Source organism: Symphalangus syndactylus, chromosome 19 (genome assembly GCF_028878055.3).
Source record: "Symphalangus syndactylus isolate Jambi chromosome 19, NHGRI_mSymSyn1-v2.1_pri, whole genome shotgun sequence".
NCBI classification, from domain to species: Eukaryota; Metazoa; Chordata; class Mammalia; order Primates; family Hylobatidae; genus Symphalangus; species Symphalangus syndactylus.
The window spans coordinates 76,259,018-76,285,398 of NC_072434.2; the positions used below are offsets into that span (position 1 = coordinate 76,259,018).

The window sequence follows — 26,381 nt, forward strand, 5'->3', positions numbered from 1 at the left end:
GGTAGTTTCCTTCTATACCTAATTTGTTGAGAATTTTTTTTTATTATGAAGTGGTGTTGAATTTTATCAAAAGCTTTTTCTGCATCTATTGAGATGATCATATGATTTTTGCCCTTCATTCTATTAATGAGATGTATGATGTTTATTGATTTGCATATTTTGAACCAACTTTGCATTCCTGGGATAAATCCAACTTGATCATGGTATATTATCTTTTTGATGTGTTGTTTGATTCTGTTTGCTGACATTCTGTTGAGAATTTTTGTGTCTCTCTTCATCAGAGATGTTGGCATCTTTTGTTGTTGTGTCCTTATCTCGTTTTGGTGTCAGAGTAATGTTAACCTTGTAGAATAAGTTAGGAGGAATTCCTTGCCTTTTAATTTTTTGGAATAGTTTAAGAAGAATTGATATTAATTATTCTTTAAAGGCTCAACAGAGGGTGTGGGATAGGGGTAGGGAGTGCATACCTTATGCTTCTAATCTGGAGCAATGCAGCTGTGCAGATTCCTGGCAGCTCTCCAAACTGGACTCAGGGCTTGCAAGAACTGTGAGATTCTCCTTTTGCAAGGACTGTAGGTGTTTGCTCTGTCAATAGGAGTTGATGAGGTCCTTCTGTTTATCTCTTCCATGCAATGAAAAGTCCCTCCTGACTCAAGGCAGATTCAATCTGAGCGGGGGATACAGGGCTGCAGAGGCTGAGTGCCTGCATGCTGCCTTTCTGGACTGCCATTCATCACAGTTGCATCTTCACTCCGCCACTGTACTCCAGCACCCTCCCTTCAACACTCCAGTCAAATCTTAGCTGTTTATTCATTGCCTTGGTCCTTTTTTTGGTGTGTGGGGTGGGGGGAGAGCAGGCAGAGTGCCAGGCATCTCTAATCAACCATCTGCTGACAGTACTGTTCCAAATGATCTGGAGTTTATTTTTTTTTTTTAAGAAAAAATTGTATTACAAGGATTCTATATTTATACCTTGTGCTAGGAGACTTAAGGTCATTAAAATATAATAGAACTCCTACTTTACAACAGAAGTGGATATATAGTCATCTATAGCATGGTAGAATTCGAACGTCACTTCTATGGCTTTAGTAACTGTGACTGGCTTTATCTGGATGTGCAATTTCTGAGGAAATGTTAAAATCAAAACTTGGGCACTGATTTTTTTTTAAAAAGTAATTATATAAAACTCACTAAAATTACAGTTTTTTCCCCAAAATGCTCACTGTGCTTTTAAAATAATTAATATTAAGTATCCCTCTGTGTGAAGATCTTAATTATGACCATCATATCACTATGTCAACAATGACCTTTGAGAGTTAAAAGAATAAAAGATAGGAGAGCCATCTTGTTGGTGCAAAGAAGATTCTTAGAAGTACCAACTGAGAGATGAAAGTGCTGGCCTAGAAACTAGTAACCTTCTCATGATGTCATTAAGGCAAAGGTTCACTACAACTGGAGCTAAGAGACACAGGGGTTATCTATTTTGCATTTCACAGTTCTTTTTTCCTCTCTCTCATCATTTTGGGTTTCCAGCTGAAACGTTACAACAAAGATTAGAAGACCTGGAACAAGAGAAAATCAGCCTGCACTTTCAACTTCCTTCAAGGCAGCCAGCTCTTAGCAGTTTCCTGGGTCACCTGGCGGCACAAGTCCAGGCTGCCTTGCGCCGTGGGGCCACTCAGCAGTGAGTACTTGTTATTGTCACCATTTTCCCGTCATGTTTCTTCCTACCTCTCAGCTCCCACATAGTGAAGAGCTGGGAGGAGCTTAGCTGTAGAGACCCTTGGCTGCCTTTCCTGGGAAGGGCCCTTTGTTGGTTGGGAAGGTGGGGATTCTTCCAGAGTGAGGGATGATCCATGTGGGTCATGCTTCTCTAGAAAGAAGACTTTTCTGCCACTTGACAGAGAGAGACCCTTCTCAAGTGCAGCTGCATCCCAGGTCTGAAGCATCTCTTGGGAAACTACCCTTCTAAGAGGGTGGGGGTAATTTCCTCTTGTTGAGGCAGCTTGGTGTCCTGTGATCATATTAAGCCTATAAGATAAACAGATATTCCCCTCTGACCAAGCGATGAAAATCCATCCTCCTCCTAACTCTGCCCTCCAGCTCCTGAGCATCATTTGCTATTTGTGTCACCCAAGGCTCTTCTGAGATCAGTAATATATAGAGAGCAGTTGCTGCTTCTGATCCAGTGGCTTGTGGTCCTGGCTGCATGTTTGAATAACTTAGAAAGATTTAAAACCTACCAGTGTCCAGGCTCCTCCCCAGGCAAGCTAAGTCAGAATGTCTAGGTGTGGGAGGCAAGGGTGGCTCCCAGATATTGGCATGCTTATAAAGGCTGAGAACCACTGCTCCATCTACCTTCGTGTTCCCTCTCTCCCCAGGTAAAGGGCTGAGAGGGAACGGGTGTTTTATGAATGCTATGAGTCTCATCACAATTCAGGTCTGTTTCCACTTAGTTATCAACATGGCCACAACAATTCCACTTTATTTCCCACTTCCAATTGGCCCTGACAATCACAAGATTTTCTGGCCTATTCCTATTAAGTGTACATGGTATTATACATTTAGTTTATCTCGGTAACTCCCTGAAGCCTGCCTGCACAGTGAGACCAATTATATTCAGTTTTGCCGGTAGCATGTAGCAGAGTGAATGGCACCTGGTAGGTACTTCCCGGTAACTATTTGCTTAGTGAACTTTTTCATGGTTCTCTTCATTAGAGAGTAAATTTCACCTCGCCATTTTCATTATTTTCTAATCTGACATTGAGACATCATTGCAACATTGCGTGTTCCTCTTTCTTTCACACATGAGGCCACTCCCAAATTGACTTTCTATGTAATTCTCTCATTCTTTTATCTTTGGGGTTATTTCTTGTCGTCTACTCCAGTCTTGGGAGAATTTTAGCATGTAAAAATAGGGCACAAAAATTGAGGCACAATAAATTTAGCTAATTTATTATGTTTCTATTTATTTAACAAACACTTTCATAACAGTTACTAAGTGCTTTAGAAGTTACTCATTTAATTTATTTCCATTTTTGAAAATTGTGGTAAAATACAGATAACATAAAATTCACCATCTTAAGTGATGGTAATTAAGTGATTAAGCCATTGTTAAGTATACAGTTCAGTGGTATTAAATACATCATAATGTTGTGCAATCACCACCATCATTCATCTCCAGAACTTTTCCCTCTTCCCCAACTGACACTCTGTACCCATTAAGCAATAAATCCCCATCCCTTCCCCTCTTCCAGTACCTGACAACCATATTCTAATTTCCATTTCTCTGAATTTGACTACTCTGTGTACCTCATACAAGTGGAATCACACAATATTTGCTCTTTTGTGACTGACATTTCTCATAGCATAGTGTCTTCAGTGTTCATCCATCTGATAGCATGTGTTGGAATTTCCTTCCTTTCAAGGCTGTATAATACTCCATTGTATGGATAGATTACAGTTTGCTCATTCATTAATTTAAATAACTCATTTAATGTTCATGACAATTCTAGGGGGTAGTATTATTTTATATATTGATATCTATGTGTATAGAGATCCATATCTACATCTATACCTGAATTTTAGGATGAGGAAACCAGGGCCAATAGAAGCTAAGAAACTTAGGCAGATCCACCAGCAGGTGAGTGCTGAGGGAGACACAAACCCCAACTGTCTGGCTTGCATCTTGGCCCTGAATCAGTGCACTGTGCTGCCTTTTAAGTCTGGGCTGGCAAAGGCTGCTATATTATTGTCTCTTTAGCCATACCTGCAATTTGGATGGAGAGTGTATTAGTCCATTCTCATATTGCTATAAAGAAATAACTGAGACTGAGTAGTTTATAAATGAAAGAAGTTAATTGGCTCATGGCTCTGCAGGCTGTACAGGGAGCATGATGTTAGCATCTGCTCAGCTTCTGGGAAGGCCTCAGGAAACTTAAAATCATGGTGGAAGATGAAAGGGGAGCACACACATTGCATTGGCAGAGTAGGAACAAGAGAGGGAGAGAAAAGAGGGAGGTGCCACACACTTTTAAACAACCAGATCTCATGAGAACTCTATCATGAGAATAGTGCCAGAGGATGGTGCTAAACCATTCGTGAAGTATCCACCCCCATGATGCAGTCGTCTCCCACCAGGCCCTGCCTCCAACACTGGGGATTACAATTTGACATGAGATTTGGGTGGGGACACAGATCGAAACCGTATCACTCCACCCATGTTCTCCCCAAATCTCATGTTTTTCTCACATTGCAAAATACAATCATCCCTTCCCAATAGTCCCCCAAAGTCTTAAATCATTTCCAGCATTAACTCAAAAGTCCAAAGTCTCATCTGAGACAAGGCTAGTCACTTCTGCCTGTGAGAGTGTGTAAAATACAAAAACAGTTAGTTACTTCCAAGATATAGACATTGGGTTAATACACCTGTTCCAAAAGAGAGAAACTGGTCAAAAGAAAGGGGCTATAGGCCCCAAGCAAATTGAAACCCAGTAGGGCAGTCATTAAATCTTAAAGCTCCAAAATAATCTCCTTTTGACTCCATGTCTCACATCCAGAGCACACTGGTGCAAGGAGTGGGCTCCCATAACCTTGGGCAGCCCTGCCCTTGTGGCTTTGCAGGGTTCAGACCCTGCAGCTGCTCTCACAGGCTGGAGTTGAGTGCCTGCAGCTTTTCCATGCTGAGGATGCAAGCTGCCAGTGGATCTACCATTCCGGGGTCTGCAGGATGGTGGCCTCCTTCTCACAGCCCCACTAGGCTGTGCCCCAGTGGGGACTCTGTGTGGGGTTCCAACTCCACATTCCCCCTCCATATTACCCTAGTAATGGTTCTCCATGAGGGTTCCTGCCCTGCAGCAGACAACCAAACTTTTCCGTACATACATCCTCTGAAACCTAGGCAGAGGCTCCCAATCCTCAACTCTTGCACTCTGTGCACCTGCAGGCTTAACACCATGTAGAAATTGCCAAGGCTTATAGCTTGCACCCTCAGAAGCAGTAGTCCAAGCTGTATCTGGACTCCTTTGAGCCATGGCTGGAGTTGGAAAAACTGACAGCAATGTGGGGAGCAGTGTCCTGAGGCTGTGCAGAGCAGTGGGGCCCTGGGGCTGGCCCATGAAACCATTCTGTCCTCCTAGGCCTCCAAGCCTGTGAGGGGAGGGGCTGCCATGAAGGTCTCTGAAATGCCTCTGAGGCCTTTTCCCCATTGTCTTGGCTATTAGCACTCAGCTCCTTTTTACTTATGCAAATTTTTGCAGCCTGCTTGAATTCCTCCCTCGAAAATGGGCTTTTCTTTTCTACCACATGGCCAAGCTGCAAATTTTCCAAACTTTTATGCTTTGTTTCCTCTTTAAATATAAGTTCCAACTTTAGGTCATTTCTTTGCTCATGCATATGAGAATAGGTTTTAGAAGCAGCCAGGCCACATCTTGAATGCTTTGCTGCTTAGAAATTTCTTCCACCAGATACCCTAAATCATTAATCTCAAGTTCAAAGATCTACAGATTCCCTAGGGCAGGGGCACAATGCAGCCAAGTTCTTTGCTAAGCAATAACAAAATTGACCTTTACTCCAGTTCCCAATAAGTTTCTCATTTCCATCTGAGACCTCGTCAGCCTGGCTTTCACTGTTCATATCACTACCAGCGTTTTGGTCATAACCATTCAATCAGTTTCTAGGCATTTCCAAACTTTTCCTCATCTTCGTGTCTTCTTCTGAGCCATCCACACTCTTCCAACCTCAGCCCATTACCCAATTCCAAAGCCAGTTCCACATTTTCAGGTATCTTTATAGCAGTGCCCCACTTCTTGGTACCAATTTTCTGTATTAGTCCATTTTTACATTATTATAAAAATACCCAAGACTGGGTAATTTATAAAGAAAAGAGGCTTAATTGGCTCACAGTTCTGCAGGATGTACAGGAAGCATGATCTGGCATTTGCTGTGGCTTCTGGGGAGTCCTTAGGAAACTTACAATCATGGCAGAAGGTGAAGGGGGAGCTAGCATATCACATGTCTGGAGCAGCAAGAGAGAGAGAAATGGGAGGTATTACTCACTTTTAAACAACCAGACCTTGTGAGAACTCTATCACGAGAACACCAGGGGATGGTGCTAAACATTCATGAAAGATCCATCCCCATGATTCAATCACCTCCCACCAGGACCCACCTCCAACATTGGGGATTACAATTCAACATGAGATTTGGGTGGGGACACAGATCCAAACCATAGCAGAGAGTAATACTTTTATTGTGGTCTTGCCTAAGTTTTTGATAGAATATGATTAACTAAAAGCCAGTGTCATGCATTCTTAATTATATTAGGTTACACCATAAGGCCATCTCTTACATTTGACTGTTTGAAACCTGTCAAACATTTTGTGGGGTTTGACCTAATAAGGCCCCCAGAAAAGTATAGGTCTTTATTAAACATTTACCAAGCCAATATTAACTGTTGGCTTACTTTATGAACTATCATCCTCTTTCCTTTTCCTCACAGGAGTTGTCTGTATACTATGCTTTTATGTTCCATTCACTTTTTGAGCTCACTGTGACCTGATTTCTATCTCTATCACTCCTCAAATCTCTACCAACGTCAGCAATGACTTTCTATTTGCTAAATTTAAAAGACATTTTTCAATTCTTATTCTGCTATGTATCATGGCAGTGTCTAGAGTTTTTAATAAATTCATTCTTAAAACTCCCATTTCCCTTGGCTTTCATGATTTCACCCTTCCTGGTCTTCTTGCTACATTTCTGGCTGTTCTTCTTAATGTCTTATGAGCTCCTTCTCTTCCTTTCTTCTTAATTTTTTTTTTTTTTTGAGACAGAGTCTCACTCTGTTGGCCAGGCTGGTCTCAAACTCCTGGGCTTAAGCAATTCTTCCACCTTGGGCTCCTGAAGTGTTGGGATTACAGGCATGCACCACCGTGCCCGGCCCCTTTCTCTTTAATATTGTTGTTCTTCTGTCTTCTGTTCTAGCTTTTTCTCTCTTCTCACTTTGTATCTTCTTTCTCGGTGGTCTCAAATGCTCTGAGGCTTCAGATATTGTTTCTATACTATTTTTTCCCAAATTTCTATCTCTAGCCCTGATTTATCTCCAGAATTCCAATCCACAATTCAGTTTTCTATTGAGCATATCCCTTATTTTTACTAAATTTAGTATCTTTTTATCCTTAACATTACTATCTCTTTATCCTTGCCTTTTACTAAGTTTGCTATCTTTTAAACTAAATTTGCCATTGTTCTCCCCATTCAGTTCCTTCTCCTATATCCCCAGTCTGAGTGACTTTCACTGCCATTTACCCAATTACCCAAGCAAGGACTCTGAGGCATCTCTGGATCCTCCCTTTTCATCCCTCCCCACAGTCATTGGTCACCAAATCCTGTTGTGTCCACTGTCTGTCTCTCTCATTTCCACTCACTTGTCTCACCTGCACGTCAATGCCTTAGTTCTGGTCTTTAACATTTTAAATCTGGATTATTGCAGTGGTCTCCTTGCTGCTATTTCTGGTTCCATTATTACTGCCTCTCATTCATCTTCCACAAGGCCATGATAGAAGTATCACATTATGCTCAATGGCTCCCCATTGCTTGCAGGATAAAATTCATGTTGCTTAGCATGACATTAAAAGTCTTCACAATCCAGCCCCTGCCCAGCTGCCCAGCATTTAACTAGACATTACCAGCATCTGCAATAGACACTGAAGTATTATATGTTACCCCCATGTTCTGAATGTTTCTAGATTCTATGATCTTGCTCATGCCCCATTGTTGTTACCAACTATTGCCCATTCTTCCAGACTTAGTGAAACTAATATCCTTGCAAAGCTCTGCTCATCAGTCACACTGCCTCCCCCTTGAATGACAGCATACCTTGAATGCCTTCACTTCTGCTTAGATCTTAAATCTGTTTCTTGAATATCTGTTTACTCTGACAGATGATAAGCTCTTTGAGGACAAGACTGTATTATATTTATCTTTCTATTTTTAGAGACTAGAATAGTGTCTGGCCTGTAATCTGTATTCTGTATTCATTGAATGTGTGAATGTGACATATATGCATATGTAGCTATATATAGGTTCACAAACGTGTATGTGAATATCGAGAGAGAGAGAGAGAGAGTTGCCAGCAAGAAGGAGTTGCACAGAATCTTGACAGAACCTTGATAGGAGGTCATTTCTGGCCCTTTCTCTTCCACCAACGAGCTGAATATGGCTTGGTGTAGTTGTCGAACCTCTCCAAACTCCACTCCCTTCATCAGAAAATGAGGGGGTTAAATTAGATCGCTGGTTTCTAAAGTTCAGTTATTTATGTTTTATCTTGGCTTTTGTTTTGCTAAATCCACCTGTCTTATTATTACCATAACTAGAAAATAATGAGTTGAAATTAACTTTCTGAAATTTTTCTAATGCATATTAACACAATTACCTAGTTACTAATAATTTTTTAAAACCTGCCTTTCCGTGTGCCAGCTACCCACTGCAGTTTTCACAGTGACCACCAGGGGGCCATGGTGGCAGGCTGAAGCCCACACAGCCCAGAGCCTGGACAGAAACCGCTCTCACAGGCTCTCTGAGTCAAGGGGGAAATATAATGTTTTTGAATGAGTGGTGCTTTTCCTGTAGAAATAAAATAGTTGTATCAACATGAACAATTTTAAATCCTAATTAATAACGCAAATAAGTGCCTGCTAACCTTTTTGGGATCAAGTATTTATTTATTTTGAGAAGCTGATGAAAGCTATGGACTTCCTCTATAGCAAAACCACGTGTACACACGTACATATATGCAAACGATTGAGTATATTTTCAGGAGAATCACAGGTCTCCTGAGTTATTCGTTCACTCCTTAGAGGGTCTTTGGTTCCCAGGTTAAGAAAGTTTAGGATAAGATTTAAGAAGCTGTAAACATCCAGATACAGTCAGATACTTTGTGTTTTATTATTTTTGTTGTCACTTTGTTCTTAAAAATCACAATTTAATTCGGCTTTTGAGAAACACTGTTTAATCCTCTGAACTCGTGTAGAAGAGCACCCTGGGTGTTCAGATCTTGCCAGCAGCCAAGAGAGTTTTAACTATCTTCAGGGGTTAACCAGGTTCCTCTGAGGGCAGATATCGGTACTCAAATCATTTGACCCCTCTTCTGTGGGGTCCTCTGGCCCAACGGATTTGCTTGCTGGAGGAATAACTTTTGTGATGTCCTCTTGATTCCTGTGGGAAGTTAATGCATCTTTGCCACAACAAATGGTGTATGCTCAGACCACCATATAATAGACCCTCTCTGCCCTGTTAGGTCTCTCTAATTCCTTTATCCCTGGTTTATGGGGCACTGACACATGAGAAGTGAGTTGCTTAAACAATGCTGCAGCGGACAGTGTGGGTGCCCTGTGTCCCGATCCCTTGGCCTCCCTCCGATTCCCTGCACAACTGGGAACCATGCTCACTGTCGGCTTTCCACTCAGGCACCCAACAGGTTTATCAGGCCTGTCTGCACAGGTGTTCTCGGAACCTGTATAAGGAGGAGTGGGGCTGGATAAGGCATGCTCCATGCTTTTTTTTTTTTTTTTTTTTTCCTTTTCTAAAAGGTTCTTACTACTAGGAACCTTTTGGCCATTGGGTTCCATTTGCCCATGTGGTGACCAGCTCCACAATGAACCTTTTGTTGAATTTTCCTCCTTCTCACTCTAGTTTCTTGGGAATCACTTCTTCAAAAAACAACCTGTACTCAAGTCCCTGTCTCAGGCTTTGCTGTTAAGAGAACCTAAATATAGACAGATATCCACGTTGGAGTATTAGATGTCAGTCTTCCTTCTTGCAGGGCACCCCCAATCTTTATGAGTGAATCTAGTGGATTTTTTTTTTCCACTGGGTTTGAGTAGAAGAGTTTACTCCCATGCGGGCTGGGTTTGGACAGGCAAAACATGGGGTAGGGGAGAAAAACACGTCTGTCATGAAGACTCCATTTCCTACATGGCCAACAGGTGGGTGGGTATTGAGAGTGGTGGTTGATTGCAGAGGTGCTGGTTGAGCAGCCCCAGGGGTAGGACGCCCTACTCCGTCATCAGAGCTTCGGAATGCAGAGCATTTAGGTCTACGTTCTTTAGTTTCCAACTCTGGAGCAACAGGAAATTTCTACCTCAATATCCTGTGACAACGGGGATCAGAAGAGAAGAGAGAGGCATCTGTTCCTACTGTGTCTTCCACCCAATCAAAGGAAAGTTATTTTTCCTTTCTCCTAAGAGAGAGAGTTGGCCTACTATCATCACACATTTGGAAGATAATTTTCTCATGAATACATTGCATTTCTCTAACTATACACCCTGTGCATTTTTCCACTGGATCTATGTACATGAAAACTGGTCCTATTTGTAACCGAAATTGTGTGTGTGCATGTATGTGTTTGTATGCATGTACACACAACATGTCCTTTATCAAAGACCTTTTCCCAGTGGATAACCTCAAACTCAAGCGAACAAAATATAACAAAGTTTAAAACAAAGGTCTATCATGGTTTTCCAGTGGGGCTTATCAAGGCAGAGCCCCAGTTTGCCTGTCCACATATTTCCCACTAGCATACTTCGTTTGAGATGGGAATGGAGAAGATGAATGTTGTGCAGCACCTTGATGCTTTTGGACAGAGTCATTCTTCCTCTGACCAATTGCTCCTCAATTGCCTTTGAAACACGTGATTCTTTATTTCCCTTTGGTTGTCATGTAGGGACTAGCACAGCATTCAGTGTCACAGAATTCAGTGATGGTCGGCTCTAAGCCCTTGAGATTGGAATCAAGATACACTGTATGAGACCAGAAAATAACTGTTACAGACACATTTTACCCAGGATATAAATTGAGATGGCTATGATACAACATGAAAATTATCATTACTGGCTGGACATGGTGGCTCACACCTGTAATCCCAGCAGTTTGGGAGGCTGAGGCAGGAGGATTGCTTGAGACCAAGAGTTTGAGACAAGCCTGGGCAACATAGTGAGACCCCATCTCTAAAAAAAAATAATAATAAACTAGCCAAATGCGGTGGTGCATACCTGTAGTCCTATCTACTTGGAAAGCTAAGTCAGGAGGATTGCTTGAACTCAGGAGTTTGGGGCTGTAGCAAGCTATGATTACACCACTGCACTCCAGCCTGGCTGACAGAGCAAGATCTCATTGCTAAGAAAAAAAAATTTGTTATTACCAACAAACCAGGATATATTTCTGAACCCCAAATCAGATCAGGAGATGGGGAACCACAAGAGACAGTGGCGTGCCCTGTGTCCCACTCCCAGGAGACCAACTCCAGACCCTTAGTCATGGCCTCAATAAGAGAAGGGAGAAAGGATAAGAGGGGAAAAATAGGTTGTGAGCCACAGAGGACTTCTCAGAACTTGTTTTGGAACTACTGGATTATAAATAAAAGCTCCCAAATAAAGGTCTTCCATATCACCCTCTTCGTTCAAACTCAACTGAAGTCTGTCCTGAGGCCAGTGGCATCAGGCATAACTGTTATGAACCCAAATAAATATTCATGTGTCTCTCTTGCCGGGTGGTCATTTCTATGAGTGGAATAAGACTGTATAAAGCAACAAAAGTCAGTTTCACAAGGAATGTGACTTCTCCATGCTCCTTACTTTTTAGACCCAAATCATATATTTATGGAAGAATTATAAAGTTACCTGTATTGTCTCTGGCAATTTTACAACATTCTTTTGTGCTCTCAGAATGGCCTTGGTAATTTAGGGCATTGTTTATTGGATGAGCAAAGCTATTTCTAGGTATAAAGTGCACTTCATTGGTTCTATGACTGGCCCAAACTCCTTCTTTATCACCATCTTCCCAAAGAGGGAGAGATGGGACACACAAGCCATGTGACATAAATTTGATAGGATAGTCATCAGTAGGGAGCAGCGATTAGCAACCTTAATCAGAAGAGTCGTACCCAACTCTTGTTGCCAGAAATAGTCATCTGAAAGGTGGCACTCCCTCAGGACTGCATTTTTCTAACTGTGACAATGAGAACATTGGCCTTGATAGTTTTGGTCCTTTCTGAGACTAAAATTCTGCGATTCCAGCAGTGGCACAAAGCAATTTTTCTGGTACTCTAACAACATTAGGGTCTCAGAGAAGGACCTCCTGTGTTACATGTGAAGATGCATAAACCACAGCACTGTCATGAGCAGTTCTGGTGCAGGATTTTCTCACAGGTGGATTTCCTGGCTTCTCCTTGCCCCGTCAACATTCTCACTTGCAAAGCCTTCTGAAGGTGGCCTCTCGAGCAGTGCCAAGGGCACTAGAGGGCCCAGGGGGCCTGAGTGCTGGGCTGGGAAGGAGGTGGCAATGTAGGCTCATCACAGGCATGCACCCCTTAACAAGCTGGCACAGGAACCACAGACACCTAGACGATTTCTTCATTATTTTTTCAATATTCCTGAAATATGCATTCAAACAGTCACATGGTAAAAATTATCAATGGAATGAAAACATTTTTCCTGTGCAGTTTGGAGCTAATTTTTTCTGTGATGTAGGATCTTATTTTATGAATGAATTTTATCCTCCTTTAAATTATTGATGGAAAAGGCCAAGATTTTTCCAGTACTGGGGTGGTGCCGATGGAGACCTGTATGAAACTGTGGGTTCTGGGTGTGATCTTGGACATCTGCATCCCCATTGGCACTGAGTGCTGTTCTAACATTCTACCCTGCATGTTTTTAATTCTTGCCCCTGAGGGATTTGCTCATTTTGCATACTGATTAGTTTACAGCAGCAATGCTAATTTGCAGTGACATCAGGGATTACACATTGAGAATTATTAAATGTAAAGGGGACAACATTGCAGAACGGAGAGGAAGCCTGACTCAGAGGACAGAAGATTTGAAAGACGGAAGCCTGTCCCTTGCTTCATTACTGAGCTACAGTGTGTCCTGGGGCCATCACTCAACCATCTGTGGATCCCTTTCTCTACCTGGAGTAAGAATACGAGAGACAGACAGAGGAGTTTTGGTTAATCACAGGGGATTTTCTTATGGATTAAGTAATGAATGTGATTAATGATAATATAGAGAATTCCCAGTTACCCACCTGTAGCTCCTCTGTAGCTAATTTTCAATTCTGTGTTGATTTCCTTCAATGACTCTCATCCTGACCCAGATGGTATCTATTTAGGAAATTCAAGAAACTCATACTATTAGCATAAGCAGAGCAAATTGGGGAATAAATTAGTGCAAAGAAATGATCCAATGCAATAGAAAAGTGAATATAAATGACTTCTGGATTTTCTAGGACCCAGACTCATTGAATCATTCTATAAATATTTGCCAAGCCCCTACTAAGTGCTGGGCACTGGGGTCCTCACCATGAGATGAGCTCAATCCCTTCCCTCCAGGTTCACAGTCAGGAACGGGGAACTGTGCACACAGGCTGAGACTCTGGAGCCCGGAGGAGGAAGTGTGTTTCGTTCCCACAGACATCAGTAGCTGATAGTAGTAGGATGGTTTTGTTCCAGACATTTCTTCTGATGCATGTAAATATCCTCAGACACATTTTATCTTTTTTTCTTTCTCTTTTTTCTTTCTTTTTTCTTCTTTCTTTCTTTCTTTCCTTTCTTTCCTTCCTTCCTTCCTTCCTTCCTTCCTTCCTTCCTTCCTTCCTTCCTTCCTTCCTTCCTTCCTTCCTTTCTCTCTCTCTCTCTTTCTTTCCCTTCTGTCCGTCCTTCCGTCTGTCCTTCCTTCCTTCCTTCCTTCCCTTCTTCCTTCTTTCTTCTTTCTTCTTTCTTCTTTCTTTTCCCTTCCCTTGCCTGCCTGCCTGCCTTTCCTGCCTTCCTGCCTTCCTTCCTTTCCTTTCTTTCTTGGTATTGATTGCCCTGTTGCCTAGGCTGGGGTGCAGCAGCATGATCATAGCTCACTGCAGCCTCTAACTCCTGGGCTGAAGTGATCCTGCCACTTCAGCCTCCCGAGTAGCTGGGACTACAAGCACGTGCCACTGTGCCTAATTTTTAGTTTTTTTTTTTTTTTTTTTTTTTTTTTTTTTTTTTTTTTTTTTGTAGAGATAAGGTCTCACTGTCTTGCCCAGGCTGGACTAGAACTCCTGGGCTCAAGTGATCCTCCTGCCTCGGCCTCCCAAAGTACTGGGATTACAGGCCTATGCTACCATGCCTGGCCCACATCTTTCATCTTTCTTACTCTGTATAGAAAATGGGTGCTTTGGACAATGAGTACAGTGTTCATTTTCCCGATGCAAACATTGAGATGCTGGGGAGATCAACAGCAAGCTTCTTGAGGATGGAGGTGTTCTGTCTCCATCCCCAAACAGCCCCAGGGTGAGGGTGGGGTCTGTATACAGTAGATGCTCAGTGGTCATTTATCAAGTCAATTTGTTCCCCATAGTTCGCTCCACAGGGAAGCCATTCTTGTTATCATCATCACTGTCATTCTCATTTTAAAAACAAAGAAGGTAAGGTTCAGAGAGATTAGGTAAGTGCAGTGACACAGCGTGAAAAAGGCAGAACCAAGACCCAAAGGATGGCCTCCACCTCCACATGCTGTGCACTCTCCACGTTGCACTGCCCTGCTGATAGCCAGCAAGAGGACCCAAACAATGGGTATGTGTGGATGTGACTGGAAGGCAGGGGAGATGGAAGTTCCTGGGCTTGCTGAGAACCTAATGGCCTGTGGTATCTGGGAAAGAGCAGGAACCTGGGACTCAGCCTGATCTGCATTGACTCCTAAATTCTGCTTCTTGCTGTCTGCATGGCAATGGGCTAGACCCTGACCCCCCAGGACTCGGTTTCCTCATCAGCAAAACTGGCATAATAGCATCTTCATCTTAGGTCTGTAATGAGAAGCGAATGTGATCAAAAGATAACATCTGGTGAACAGTACATTCTTGATTCATAGTACTTTATTTTATCATTATCAGTTTAAACATTTTTCTTGCTGCTGCTGTTATTTGCCTTTAAGCACATGAAACAAAGAATAGATTTCTAAATTGCATCATATGTTACAATAAGTGACCTTTAAGATTATTCAGAGAATCTGATCTTTTTGGTAGACTTAGGAACAAAAGCAAGGTTCCTTTTTCTGTAACCGCTGTTTTCTAAGTTAGAAAAACTGAGGTGACACATTTTCTAGTATTGTTTCTAAATATATGAAGCCTGCTTCATTGCACCATGGTTGGTTGGTTCACTTATTTTGTGTCAAGTTAAGACTTAGCAAGGGGGAAGAGTCTCCCCCAGCTTTAAAGTCTACCATCATTGGTCCATGCCTTGCAATTGCCCATTTCTTCATTGCTTTGTAATTTTTCTGTTGATGCATTTGTCTCTCCTGCTCCATGGAAGAACCAAGAACTGTTTACCATTGCGTCCCCAGAGCCAAGCACAATCCATCGTACATACCAGGCAAGCTCAGTAATGTTTTTTCTTTTTCTGAATGAATGAATGAAATAGGGTAGGAGTAAAAGGAGACAAACATAGCACAACATATATTAGGATCAGTTACTCATTTTCTTTTCTAAGAAATGCGGAGGCAGTGCGACCCTGTGTTAATATATAAATAAGAACATGCAGCTTCACGCTTCTCCTCATTGAGCCCTGAAATAAGTACAAAGGTGGCAGACAAGATCTAGCTGTGTGGGAGATGCTGCGGAAGGAGGGGATAGGTTTAATTTGGCCTGTTTAGGATGCTGAGTTTATGCCTCCAAGTGTCAGAAGCTACAAATATCTGCTCCTCTGCAAGGGAGGATGACCTTGAAGGTGATGTTATTGATGAGCTTTGTTTAAAACACAGACATGTTCAAGAGCTACAAGACTAATTGGTATGTTAAAATATTTAAATCAAAAGTGTAGCTACTTAGTATGTGTTGGCAAACATTTTATGTTACAGTTGTAAAAATGATACATGCTCACTATAGAAACTTTAGAAAGATCAATGGAAAGAAGTGATTCCACCACCCAGAGATAACAGCTGATAGCATTTTGGTGAATGTTTTTCTTTTATTTTATATACATGTTATTAATATTTTTACAGTGGTTCATTTCATACTTTTTGCCATAAAACTTGCTTTAGAAAAAACAGCAATAAATAGTGAACATTTTGCAGGCCAGTATATCTTCTTGTGTGACCTAATTTTACTGGCTGCTTAGCATTGCTAAGAGGTCCTGATGCTGGGGCACGATTAGAGTATTTTCTAATTTTCAGTCTTGGGATACTAAGAAAAAACCTGATTTTTCTAGCTAATCTTTGTGTAAAACTATGATTATTTACATGCAATCAGTACTTAGATGTGGGAATGTAGAATCCCAAGTTATATTTAATTTTAAGTCTCATTCTTATTCCCTACTCTCACCAAAGACTTATGGTTTGGGAAAACCTTTGCCAGGCCAGTTTGTTAGGTGAAAGATGATGTTTTATGTTGTTTGGATTTTCATTTAAAACTATCTTTGGAGGCTGGGCTTGCTGGCTCATGGCTGTAATCCCAGTACTTTGGGAGGCCGAGGTGGGTGGATCACGAGGTCAGGAGATCGAGACCAGCCTGGCCAACAAGGTGAAACCCTGTCTCTACTAAAAGTACAAAAATTAGCTGGCTGTGGTGGTGCGTGCCTGTAGTCCCAGCTACTTTGGAGGCTGAGGCAGGAGAATCGCTTGAACCTGGGAGGCAGAGGTTGCAGTGAGCCAAGATCATGCCACTGAACTCCAGCATGGGCAACAGAGCTAGACCCCGTCTGCCCTACAAAAAAAATAATCATTTTCTTTAACACTTCATTTATTTCTGAGGTGGGGGATCTTGCTATGTTGCCCAGGTCGGTCTCAAATTCCTAGGCTCAAGCAGTTCTCTGTCTCAGCCTCCCAGGTAGCTGGAAGTACAGGTGTGCATCACCACGCTCAGCCGTATTCCATTTTTTTGGAATTTCTGGTGGGTGCACTTGTCTTTTCCTTCATAATTTGATATAAATTTTTATAAATTAGCAGTATTATCCCTTTTTCTGCCATATGTGTAGCAATATATTTTTCCCAACTTGTCGTTCGCCTATTAGTTTTAGTTGATGGTGTTTTCCTGGACATAGCTTCCTTGAATTGTTGACGTAATTTTGCTTAGGGTAAATTGTTTTTCTGCCCACCTGCATTCCATTAGAAATGGATTGTTTTAAGAGTGAATTTGTCATTCTTTGGTGACAAATACCAACAAGTCTCCTGTAAAGATAGCTCACCAACGTAAGGCCCAAACCTGTGCCACATTTTCACTAGCATCACTGTCACCGAATATGTCAACTCCGGCAAGAATAAGAGAAGGAGCCTAAAAGATTTTAAGTGGTTTTGACAGTCTTTTAGCAAATTTTTTCTGAGAAGCTTGCACCCAAGCATCTGCAAATCAGTCACCCCTCCTTTTAATCTCCATCAAGGTCAGCTCTGGAATTTGGCCCTGTTTGGATAGTCCAAGGCAATGCTATCCAATAAAATCTAGTGTGAGCTATCCAATAAAATACTAGATCATTTTAAATGATCTAGTAGCCACATTAAAAAAGATTAAGGGCCAGGTGCGATGGCTCATGCCTGTAATCCCAGCACTTTGGGGGCGGAGGGGGGAGGATCACTTGAGGTCAGGAGTTCGAGACTAGCCTGCCCAACGTGGTGAAACCCTGTCTCTACTAAAAATACAAAAATTAGCTGGGCATGGTGGCACATGCCTATAGTCCCCGCTACTCGGGAGGCTGAGGCAGGAGAATTGCTTGAACCCAGGAAGCTGAGGTTACAGTGAGCCGAGATTGCACCATTGCTTTCCAGCCTGGGTGTTGCAGTAAGACATTATCTAAAAAAAAAAAAAAAAAAAAAAAAAAAAATTAAGAAGAAAGTTAATCAAGTGAAAATTCTGCCAGGAGCTCAGTTGCATTTTCTAGAACTCTTGGCCTAATTTTACTAAGTTCAACACTGTGATAAGTGCTGGGAATTAAAAAAAAAATGTGATGTGGGCTCTGCAAGAAGTGTATTTCTCTGTGATTAAAGCTGATTGTGGGAGAAAATCTTCTGAAACCCTCAGTGACAACCTTCTCATTGACTAGTGACTCAAACATTAATGCAAAGCGGAAGATTCTAAGTGAGCAGAGGAAGGGTGGATGCCGTAAAGGCAAGGGAACTGGTGAATTTCAGAAATAGTGAGTGTGAATTCAACACTCCTAATTATTTGAATAAAGATCTTGTTATATTTCCCCCAAATTAATAAGAAACAGGTGAAATTAATTTTAACAATACATTTAATTCAATATATCCAAAATATTATCTCAGCATGTAATGAACTTAAAAATATTACTAATGAGTTATTTGGTACTCTTTATTTTCATACTAAGTCCTTAAAATCTGATGTGTGTTTTACACTTTTAGCACATTTTAATTTGGGCTAACCATGTGTCACATGTGGCCAGGGGCTACCTTATCGGACAGTGCAGGTCTCATAATAGTATTCTGACTAAGGGGAAAAAGCACAAATCACAAGAGATTGTAATTAAGGTAGAAACTTACATTAAGGAGCTCATCCTAAAAACAGGTAAGTACCCTCCTAAGTATGAGAACAGATGGGGGCCACTTGGTGGAGTTTCTTACTCTTAAAATACTTGTCAACATGAGGATTTCAGCTTCCGCATACCTGTACCAATAGGTATGTGTTGTTTTAAGGGCCAGCGGAGATGACACCCACACCCCACTGAGAATGGAGCTGAGGCTGTTGGAACCCACTGCTCAGGACAGCTTGCACGTGTCCATCACGAGACGAGACTGGCTTCTTCAGGAAAAGCAGCAGCTACAGGTGAGCAGGTGAAAGATCTTCAAGAAATATGATGGCATTTTTCTTTTCTTTGAGACAGAGTCTTGCTCTATTGCCCAGGTTGGAGGGCAGTGGTACAATCATAGCTCATTGCAGCCTTGAGCTCCTGGGTGATTCTCCCACCTCAGCCTCTCAAGTAGCTGGGTCTACAGGGGTGACCCCCATGCCTGGCTAAATTTTTTTATTTTTAGTAGATATCAGGTCTTAGTATGTTGCTCAGGCTGCTCTTGAACTCCTGGGCTCAAAGAATCCTCCTGCCTCAGTCTTCCAAAGTGCTGGGATTACAGGCGTGAGCCACTATGCCCAGCCGGCATTTTTCTTATCCATTTAAGCCAAATGCAGCCAAGTGGGTCTTGGCTTTCCTCGAGTGTAGCAATTAGAGCCTTGGCTGTCAAGCTGGGGAGTACAAAAAGGAGAGATGGTGGGAATGACTAGAGGGCTTGTAGGAATCTCATTACAAACGAGGGTTGAAAGCTCAGCAGCATTTGTGCCTGTTTTCGATATTCCTCATTACCTTTTGAATATGCTTTTCTTGTCTGCCAGGCCAATTTGCCACTTCTTATCATTTTGACCTTTAGAAGCTTCCTTTGAAAGGCAGAAAGACATCTGTGCTGTGAAAATCCTTTATGGAAATTCCTATCATGGTAGACTGTGAGCTGCAGTTGTTAAGAGACAGAGTTGTAAGTCCGGGCTGAGCAAGGCAGGCACATCTGGAATGATTAGTCGGCTGCGTGGAAGCCCAAGGTTGGCCCAGAACAGAGGATGCAAGTTGGCTAAGAATCATCGAGGGGCTACAAATCTGGGTGCAGCACTGAGTTAAAGCCAGAGCTCTGGAAGTTGATAGGGCACCCCAGAGGCAGGGAATCTTGAAACAGGGTCTATGCCTGCTTGAGCCTGGAGCTGTGAAGCATGAGTGGGGAGCCATGAGGACACACTGATTAGAAGCAACGTGACTTCATGGGAAGAGCATAGGTCTTCAACACCCAAGTTCAAATCCTGGCTTAGGCTGGAGGCTTCCCATCTCTGCTGTGGCCATAGAGTATTCATGTTATCTGAATTTGCCCCATCCAGGTCACTGCAAGAGTAAGGTGGCAAAGGGAGGAAAAAGTCAGGGCAATTTATTTGAAACTATTTCCCCCATTAATTGAGCACTTACGTAGTCAATGTGCATCATTATAACGTTTGGATAGCTGAAAATGTGAAATCTGGTTTTTGATTTTTAGTAACATTTGCCAATTAAAGGTCTACACAATTCCTGAGAAAGTCAGAGTGTACAGAAAATAATTTTAGCCCTGGGCACTTAGTGTTTGAAGCACCCTGGGAAAGGTACTTGAATATTCATTTATTCAACAGGCATTTATTGAGGGTTCACTAAGTGCCAGATACTGTTTGAAATGCTTGAGATTCCTGGGGAGCTTTTGATCCACTAGGGGTGAGAATGGGGAGATAGACAATAAGTGATAAACATAATAAAACCTCTATTAGACAACTGGTAAGTTATAGGGTGATAAGAGCTTCACAGAGTAGACTAAGATGATGTGGAGGCTGGAGTCTACTCATTGAGAAGTGAGATTGGACCCAACAGTTGAAAGAGGAGAGGGAGTAGGCCTTGCAGAAATTTCTGCAAGAGGATCCTGCAGGGGGATACCAACATGAAGGCCTAGAGTGGGAGTGGGCCTCCTGTGTTCAGAGGGCAGCTGGAGGCCCATGTGGCTGGAGCAGTGTAAATGAGGGGGAGGATTTGGGGAGGAAGTCAGAGATAAAGGGGCCTTGTAAGGATGTGGACTTTTCTCAGATTGCAACAGGGAACCATTGGATGGTGTTAAGCAGTGAAGTGACATGATCTGACCACATTGTAAATAATTTGACTTCTGTATTAGGAATAAGATGTAAGACAATAGGAAAACAGTATGCAGCTTCCTTAAAAGATTAAAAATTGATTCACTGTGTGGTCCAGCCACCCCCCCTTCTGGATATATATATATCTCTCAAAAAAATTGAATGCACAGACTCAAAGAGATGTTTACACACCCATGTTCATAGCAGCATTATTCACAATAGCCAAAAGGTGATAACAACTCAAGTGCTCATCAACAGATAAATGATAAACAAAAGGAGTATGTACATGTAATGGGATATGACTCAGTCTCGGAAGGAAATTCTGACACACGCTACAGCATGGTTGAACCTTGAGGACATTATGCTAAGTGAAATACACTGGTCGCAAAAGGATAAATGCTGTATGATTCCACTTGTATGAGTTACCTAGAGGAGTAAAATTCATAGAGAAAGTAGAATGGTGATTCCCAGGTACTTGGAGGAAGAGAGAATAATGGGGAATTAGTTTTCAATGGGTACAGAGTCTCAGTTTTGCAAGATGAAAAGAGTTCTGTGGATGGAGGGCAGTGATGGTTGTACAACAATGTGAATGTACTTAATGCCACTGAACTCTACACTTAAAAATGCTCAAGATGGTGAATTTTATGCTATGTGTGTTTTACCAGTTAAAAAAACTGATAGAAAAAGAAAAGAATAGGGTAGAGGAAATCAAAGGTGGAGGTAGAGAGGTTAGTTGAGAGGCTTTGTCAGTAATACTGTAATCTTGGAGCAATTGGGGACACTGAGGCATTACTTTTTTCTTAGAATGTCTTGATAGTAGATATTCTTTAGTAACTCCCAATTCTTCTCCCCACTCCCATACTTGAAGTGGGTTCAGGAGGTAGAAGTTGTAGGCGATGCACCTTGGGGCTGAGAGAACGTGAATAAGAGGTTAGGAGACACCCAGGATTAGAGTTGCACTCTTATCAGCACAAAACATGGGAGATGTTAATTAAGAGCTTTATTTTTGATTCAGAATCATATGGGCAGTGAGATGATGATCTACTGTAACACTGTGCACATGATGCGTTTTCATTACCTGCTGCTTGTTTAGTTAATTGACCTTAATATTAAATGATATTTTATGGATTATTTGGATTTCAGTTTGCTATTTCGTAGAAATTACATTTATTTATATTTTCATGAACTTTAGACTGCATGGCACCATCTGCAGCATCTCATTCTTCTCTCAGTCCTGTAGACTTGAGAAGCCATTTTTACCTTTCTCTCTACTCTGAATTCTTGTGTTTGGGGACAGACCAACAAACGGCCGCTTGCATTTCTTGTTTTGGTCTGTGGCTGGGTTACCTGCTTAGCTCAGACCTCAGGTGCATGAGGCTCCCTGCCCTGTGTCCTAACTCGTCCATCCGAAATGAAGTAAGTCATTTATGTATCTGCTGGGTTCTTCCAAGTCAAATTCTTGGCTCACCCCCCATAGTTATTTAATGCTCGGGAGGGAATGTTTTTCCTTATGCCAACTCATTAGAAATATAAAGCTGGCATGATTTTTCCAGTTCAGCAAACCTCTAAAAATCTGCCTGCCTCAGAAGGGGAGCTTTGTGGTTCTGGTGCATATGGCCAATTCTCATTTAAACGAGTCATTATCCTCAGAGCAGTTTGCCATGAGCAGGGTTAATTGATAAAATCTTGTCTCCTCATTCTCTACAGAAAGAAATCGAAGCTCTCCAAGTAAGGATGTCTGTGCTGGAAGCCAAAGATCAACAGCTGAGACGGGAAATAGAGGAGCAAGAGCAGCAACTCCAGTGGCAGGGCTGCGACCTGACCCCACTGGTGGGCCAGCTGTCCCTGGGTCAGCTGCAGGAGGTCAGCAAGGCCTTGCAGGACACCCTGGCCTCAGCCGGTCAGATTCCCTTCCATGCAGAGCCACCGGAAACCATAAGGAGGTACTGGTGATTTCCTAACTGATTTGGGGTCGCTCGCCTCTTTGACCTGTTCATTGGAATGATTTTGTCTGCCGTCTTTCACCTCTAAACATTTCCTGAGCAGTCTGTATTTTTCAGTGGAAGCACCATTAGTGTTTTCGGTGGGAAAATTCTTCACGGTGTGGGGCAGTCCTGAGCATTGCAAGTTATTTCACATCCTGGCCACTCAACCCACTAAATGCCAGTGCCCCTCCCCATTCCAATATGCACCCTCCCCGTTTCCAAACACCCTCAGGACACCCTCTCTCCCTTTGAGAACTGTTGGGGTTCAATTGATTAGAGATCCTAATGCCAGCTTTTGCTGAGGACAATCATCTGGATGAACTATGCCTCTCACTAAGGGAAGAGGCAAGCTATTGAGAGAGGGACACCCAATGACAAAGTTCCCATCTGGAAGAATGGATTGTTACTGGTAGCTAAAATGTATCGGGTGCTTACCATGTACCAGGCACTGTTATAAGCTGACTCTATGAGTTACTTCTGTTGTTATATTCATTTTACAGGTGAGGAAAAAAAGTTTAAGAAGGTTATAATTTGCCCAAAGTCCTAATTAGTAAGAGAGAAAACAGGTATTTACACTCCGGTTCATTTGAAGCCTGGTCTTCTCCATTCTACTCTGGAGTGAGAATCATCCCTGTATTCTGTATCATGGAATGTACACATCTACTTTTTGCCCTTTATTTATTTATTTTTAAGAGACAGGGTCTTGCTTTGTTGCCCAGGCTGGAGCACAGTGGCACAATCATGGCTCACTATAGCTTCAAATTCCTGGGTTTAAGTGATCCTTTCTGCCTCAGCCTCTGGAGTAGCTGGAATCACAGGCTTGAGCCTCCACATCTGGCTATTTTTTTTTAAAGTCTTTTGCAGAAATGGTGTCTCTCTATGTTTCCCACGCTGTTCTTGAACTCCTGGGCTCAAGTGATCCTCCCTGCCTCAGCCTCTAGAGGAGCTGGGACCACAGGCTTGGGCCACCACATCCGGCTATTTTTTTGTTTTTATTTTTTTGTAGAGGTGAAGTCTTTCTATGTTGCTCAGGTTGCTCTTGAACTCCTGGGCTCAAGTGATCCTCCTGCCTTAGCCTCCTGAAGTGCTGGGATTACAGGTCTTAGCCGTTGCACCCAGTCTTTCTTGCCCTTCAAGAGCTCATACTCTCATTTCTGAGCCATACAGAATGCACACTTACACATGTTGGACAAAAAAGTGAGTGGCACCTGAATGGGTAGCTGAGCAGTAAGGCCTGCAAGTGCTATGTGGGTAGAGCCAGGAGTGGGAGCAGTGGTCGGCTTGGCCCCTGTGCTGAAGAAAAGACTCTATAACTCACCACCTGTAGTGACTGAGAATACGGACTCTGCCACCTGATTGTCTGGGGTTGAAGGTTAACTCCTCACTCAACCTGTTATTGGCTGATTTGAGGGAAGGGGTGATGATAATAATTTCTACCTTATAGAGCTATCACATGGATGAACCGAGGTAATACATAGAAAACTCTCAGCAGAGTCTGGATGGTAGTAAGCACTTTATTATGCTTCCAGTGGTCGTCTTTACAATGGAAATTTCCGTCTTCTGAAGGCCTTCAAACTACCCGTCCAAATGTATCTTACTGTATTTAGTGAACGACTGTTCTGTCTTCCACATGTATCACATCCTATCCAGCCTATAAAAGCAAGCGGCACATGCTATTCTAGGGAGTTACTTAAGATCTCCTCCCACTCCCCTTCTATCCCAAATATTTCCAGGCAGAACTCTAAACCCATGGCTCATGCCCATGGAGAGGGGGAAGAGATTTGGATTGTTGCCGGTTTTCATCCAAATGAAACGGGTCCCTCGAATACGGCTTGTTCTCTCCCACCTGCACCTTCAGAACCATTCTTCAGCTATTGCCTTGGTGTGGCGGGTAGGCTGTTATGTTATTCTCACTTTGCAACCGAGGAAACAAAAACTCAGAAAGTTTCCCTGATGATGTAGCTAGTAAGAGACCATCCTGTGTACAACTCTGACTGTCTTTGGGCCTGAATCAATAAAAGATGGTTTCCTTCCAGAGAGCCAAGGAAGCTATTTCTATGACTATTTCTCTTTTCTCATCTAAAACTAGGAGCTCCACAGTGTGGTTGCCTGATAGAACTGAGCCCAGGACTTGGTCTGGTTTTCTACCCATATCCTCTTGCTTGCCTTTTAATCAGAATGAGTCACAGAGAAGGCATGAATGTGTGACTTTTACCGAGTAGTCTAGTGCTTTGATAGGTTTTTATTTGTTTGTTTGTTTGTATGTTTTGAGATAGAGTCTCTCTCTGTCACCCAGGCTGGAGTGCAGTGGTGCGATCTCAGCTCACTGCAACCTCCGCCTCCCAGGTTCAAGCGATTTTCCTGCCTCAGCCTCCTGAGTAGCTGGGACTACAGGCTCGTGCCAGCACATGCAGCTAATTTTTTGTATTTTTAGTAGAGACAGGGTTTCACCATGTTAGCCAGGATGGTCTTAATCTCCTGACCTCATGATCTGCCCGCCTTGGCCTCCCAAAGTGCTGGGATTACAGGTGTGAGCCACCGCACCCGGCCAACTGGGTAGGTTCTTGAAAGGCATTTCAAAAGTTGTGCCTTTCTGATTTTATGATGCTGTTAGGGAAATTATATATGAGGATGATCTTGAACGTGGGGCACTGCTGTCTGTGGGGTCCTCTGGGAGAATCTACCATCCCCCAATCTGAACATTCCCACTGAGGTTACAGAGGTCAGGTCAAGAACAGGCTGCCACGTTTTTGTGCTGAGGTGACTATAGGAAAACCTGGGTATCTCAAGGACTTTCAGAAACCATGAAGGCTTCATGTAGGAGGAGATCTTGGGAATGTAAGGATGAGGCTGGGAGCAGTGGCTCACACCTGTAATCCCAGCACTTTGGGAGGCCAAGGCGGGAAGAATGCTTGAGTCCAGGAATTTGAGACCTAATCTCTACAAAAATAAAAAAATAAAGTAAAAAAATTAGCCGTGCATGATTGAGTGCACTTGTAGTCCCAGCTACTCAGGAGGCTGAGGCGGGAAGGTTGCTCGAGCCCAGGAGTTCAAGATTACAGTGAGCTATGATTGTGCCATTGCAGTCCAGCCAGGGCGACAGAGCAAGACCCTGTCTCAAAGAAAAAATAAAAGTAATATAAGGACAAAGAGTTTCATGGGAGGGTAGGAATAAACCAGAGCAGTTAAAAGGTACAGAAAGCCTGGACAATCTAATGACTAGTTAATAACATGACCTTTCTCTCCTGCGATGAGGAAGTTACGCAGGTGCCTGCAGCATGGAACACTCATGGTGAGCAGAGGCCATCAGCACTGGCTGGAGTTTCGTGGCCACCCTGAGACATCCTCATTATTTGGGTGATTCTCAAGAGGTGATCCTTGGCATCAGTCTAATTTACTTTGAGATGCAGGGAGGTATTGCCCCATCTGGAGGGCAGTGTGGGCTGTGTAGGTGCACATTTTGTTTGGTCAGCTTCCTTTCTTCCACCGTAGGGAGGTGAGGCATCAGACTGCTCCCTGCCATAACCATCAACTAGAAAAACCCATCATCAATATTTGGGCTTTCCATTTGAGAGGGAAGACATGTCTTTTCCAAGCGGATGGGCTGCAGCATGGATCTGCAGAAGTGAAGCATTTGAAAGAAGCCAGTATAGAGCCAGCTGGCTCAACAGGTCAGAGAGATTGCTTGGTCCAGTATTTTTAACTAATTGGACATGATCCTGTTAACCTAATTTTTGCTATGAAGTATTG

The 26,381-nt window shown here is 42.7% G+C and overlaps 1 protein-coding gene across 10 annotated transcripts in view; it reads left to right on the plus strand.

Annotated features, from left to right (window-relative positions):
- The window catches only part of DISC1 (DISC1 scaffold protein), a 431,012-nt gene that overhangs the window by 144,528 nt on the left and 260,103 nt on the right, over positions 1-26,381 (plus strand). For 8 of the 10 annotated variants that reach the window (XR_010114822.1, XR_010114820.1, XM_055234477.2 and 5 more), the window contains 3 exons: positions 1,534-1,684; positions 18,660-18,789; positions 22,354-22,589. Coding sequence is in view for 8 of the 10 variants with exons in the window: in XM_055234477.2 (XP_055090452.1) it covers positions 1,534-1,684; positions 18,660-18,789; positions 22,354-22,589 (517 nt within the window). In the remaining 2 variants the exon portion in view is untranslated. Of the gene's footprint in view, positions 1-1,533; positions 1,685-18,659; positions 18,790-22,353; positions 22,590-26,381 lie in introns of those variants that run through there. The other 2 variants (XM_055234479.2, XM_055234485.1) reach the window with 1 other exon arrangement.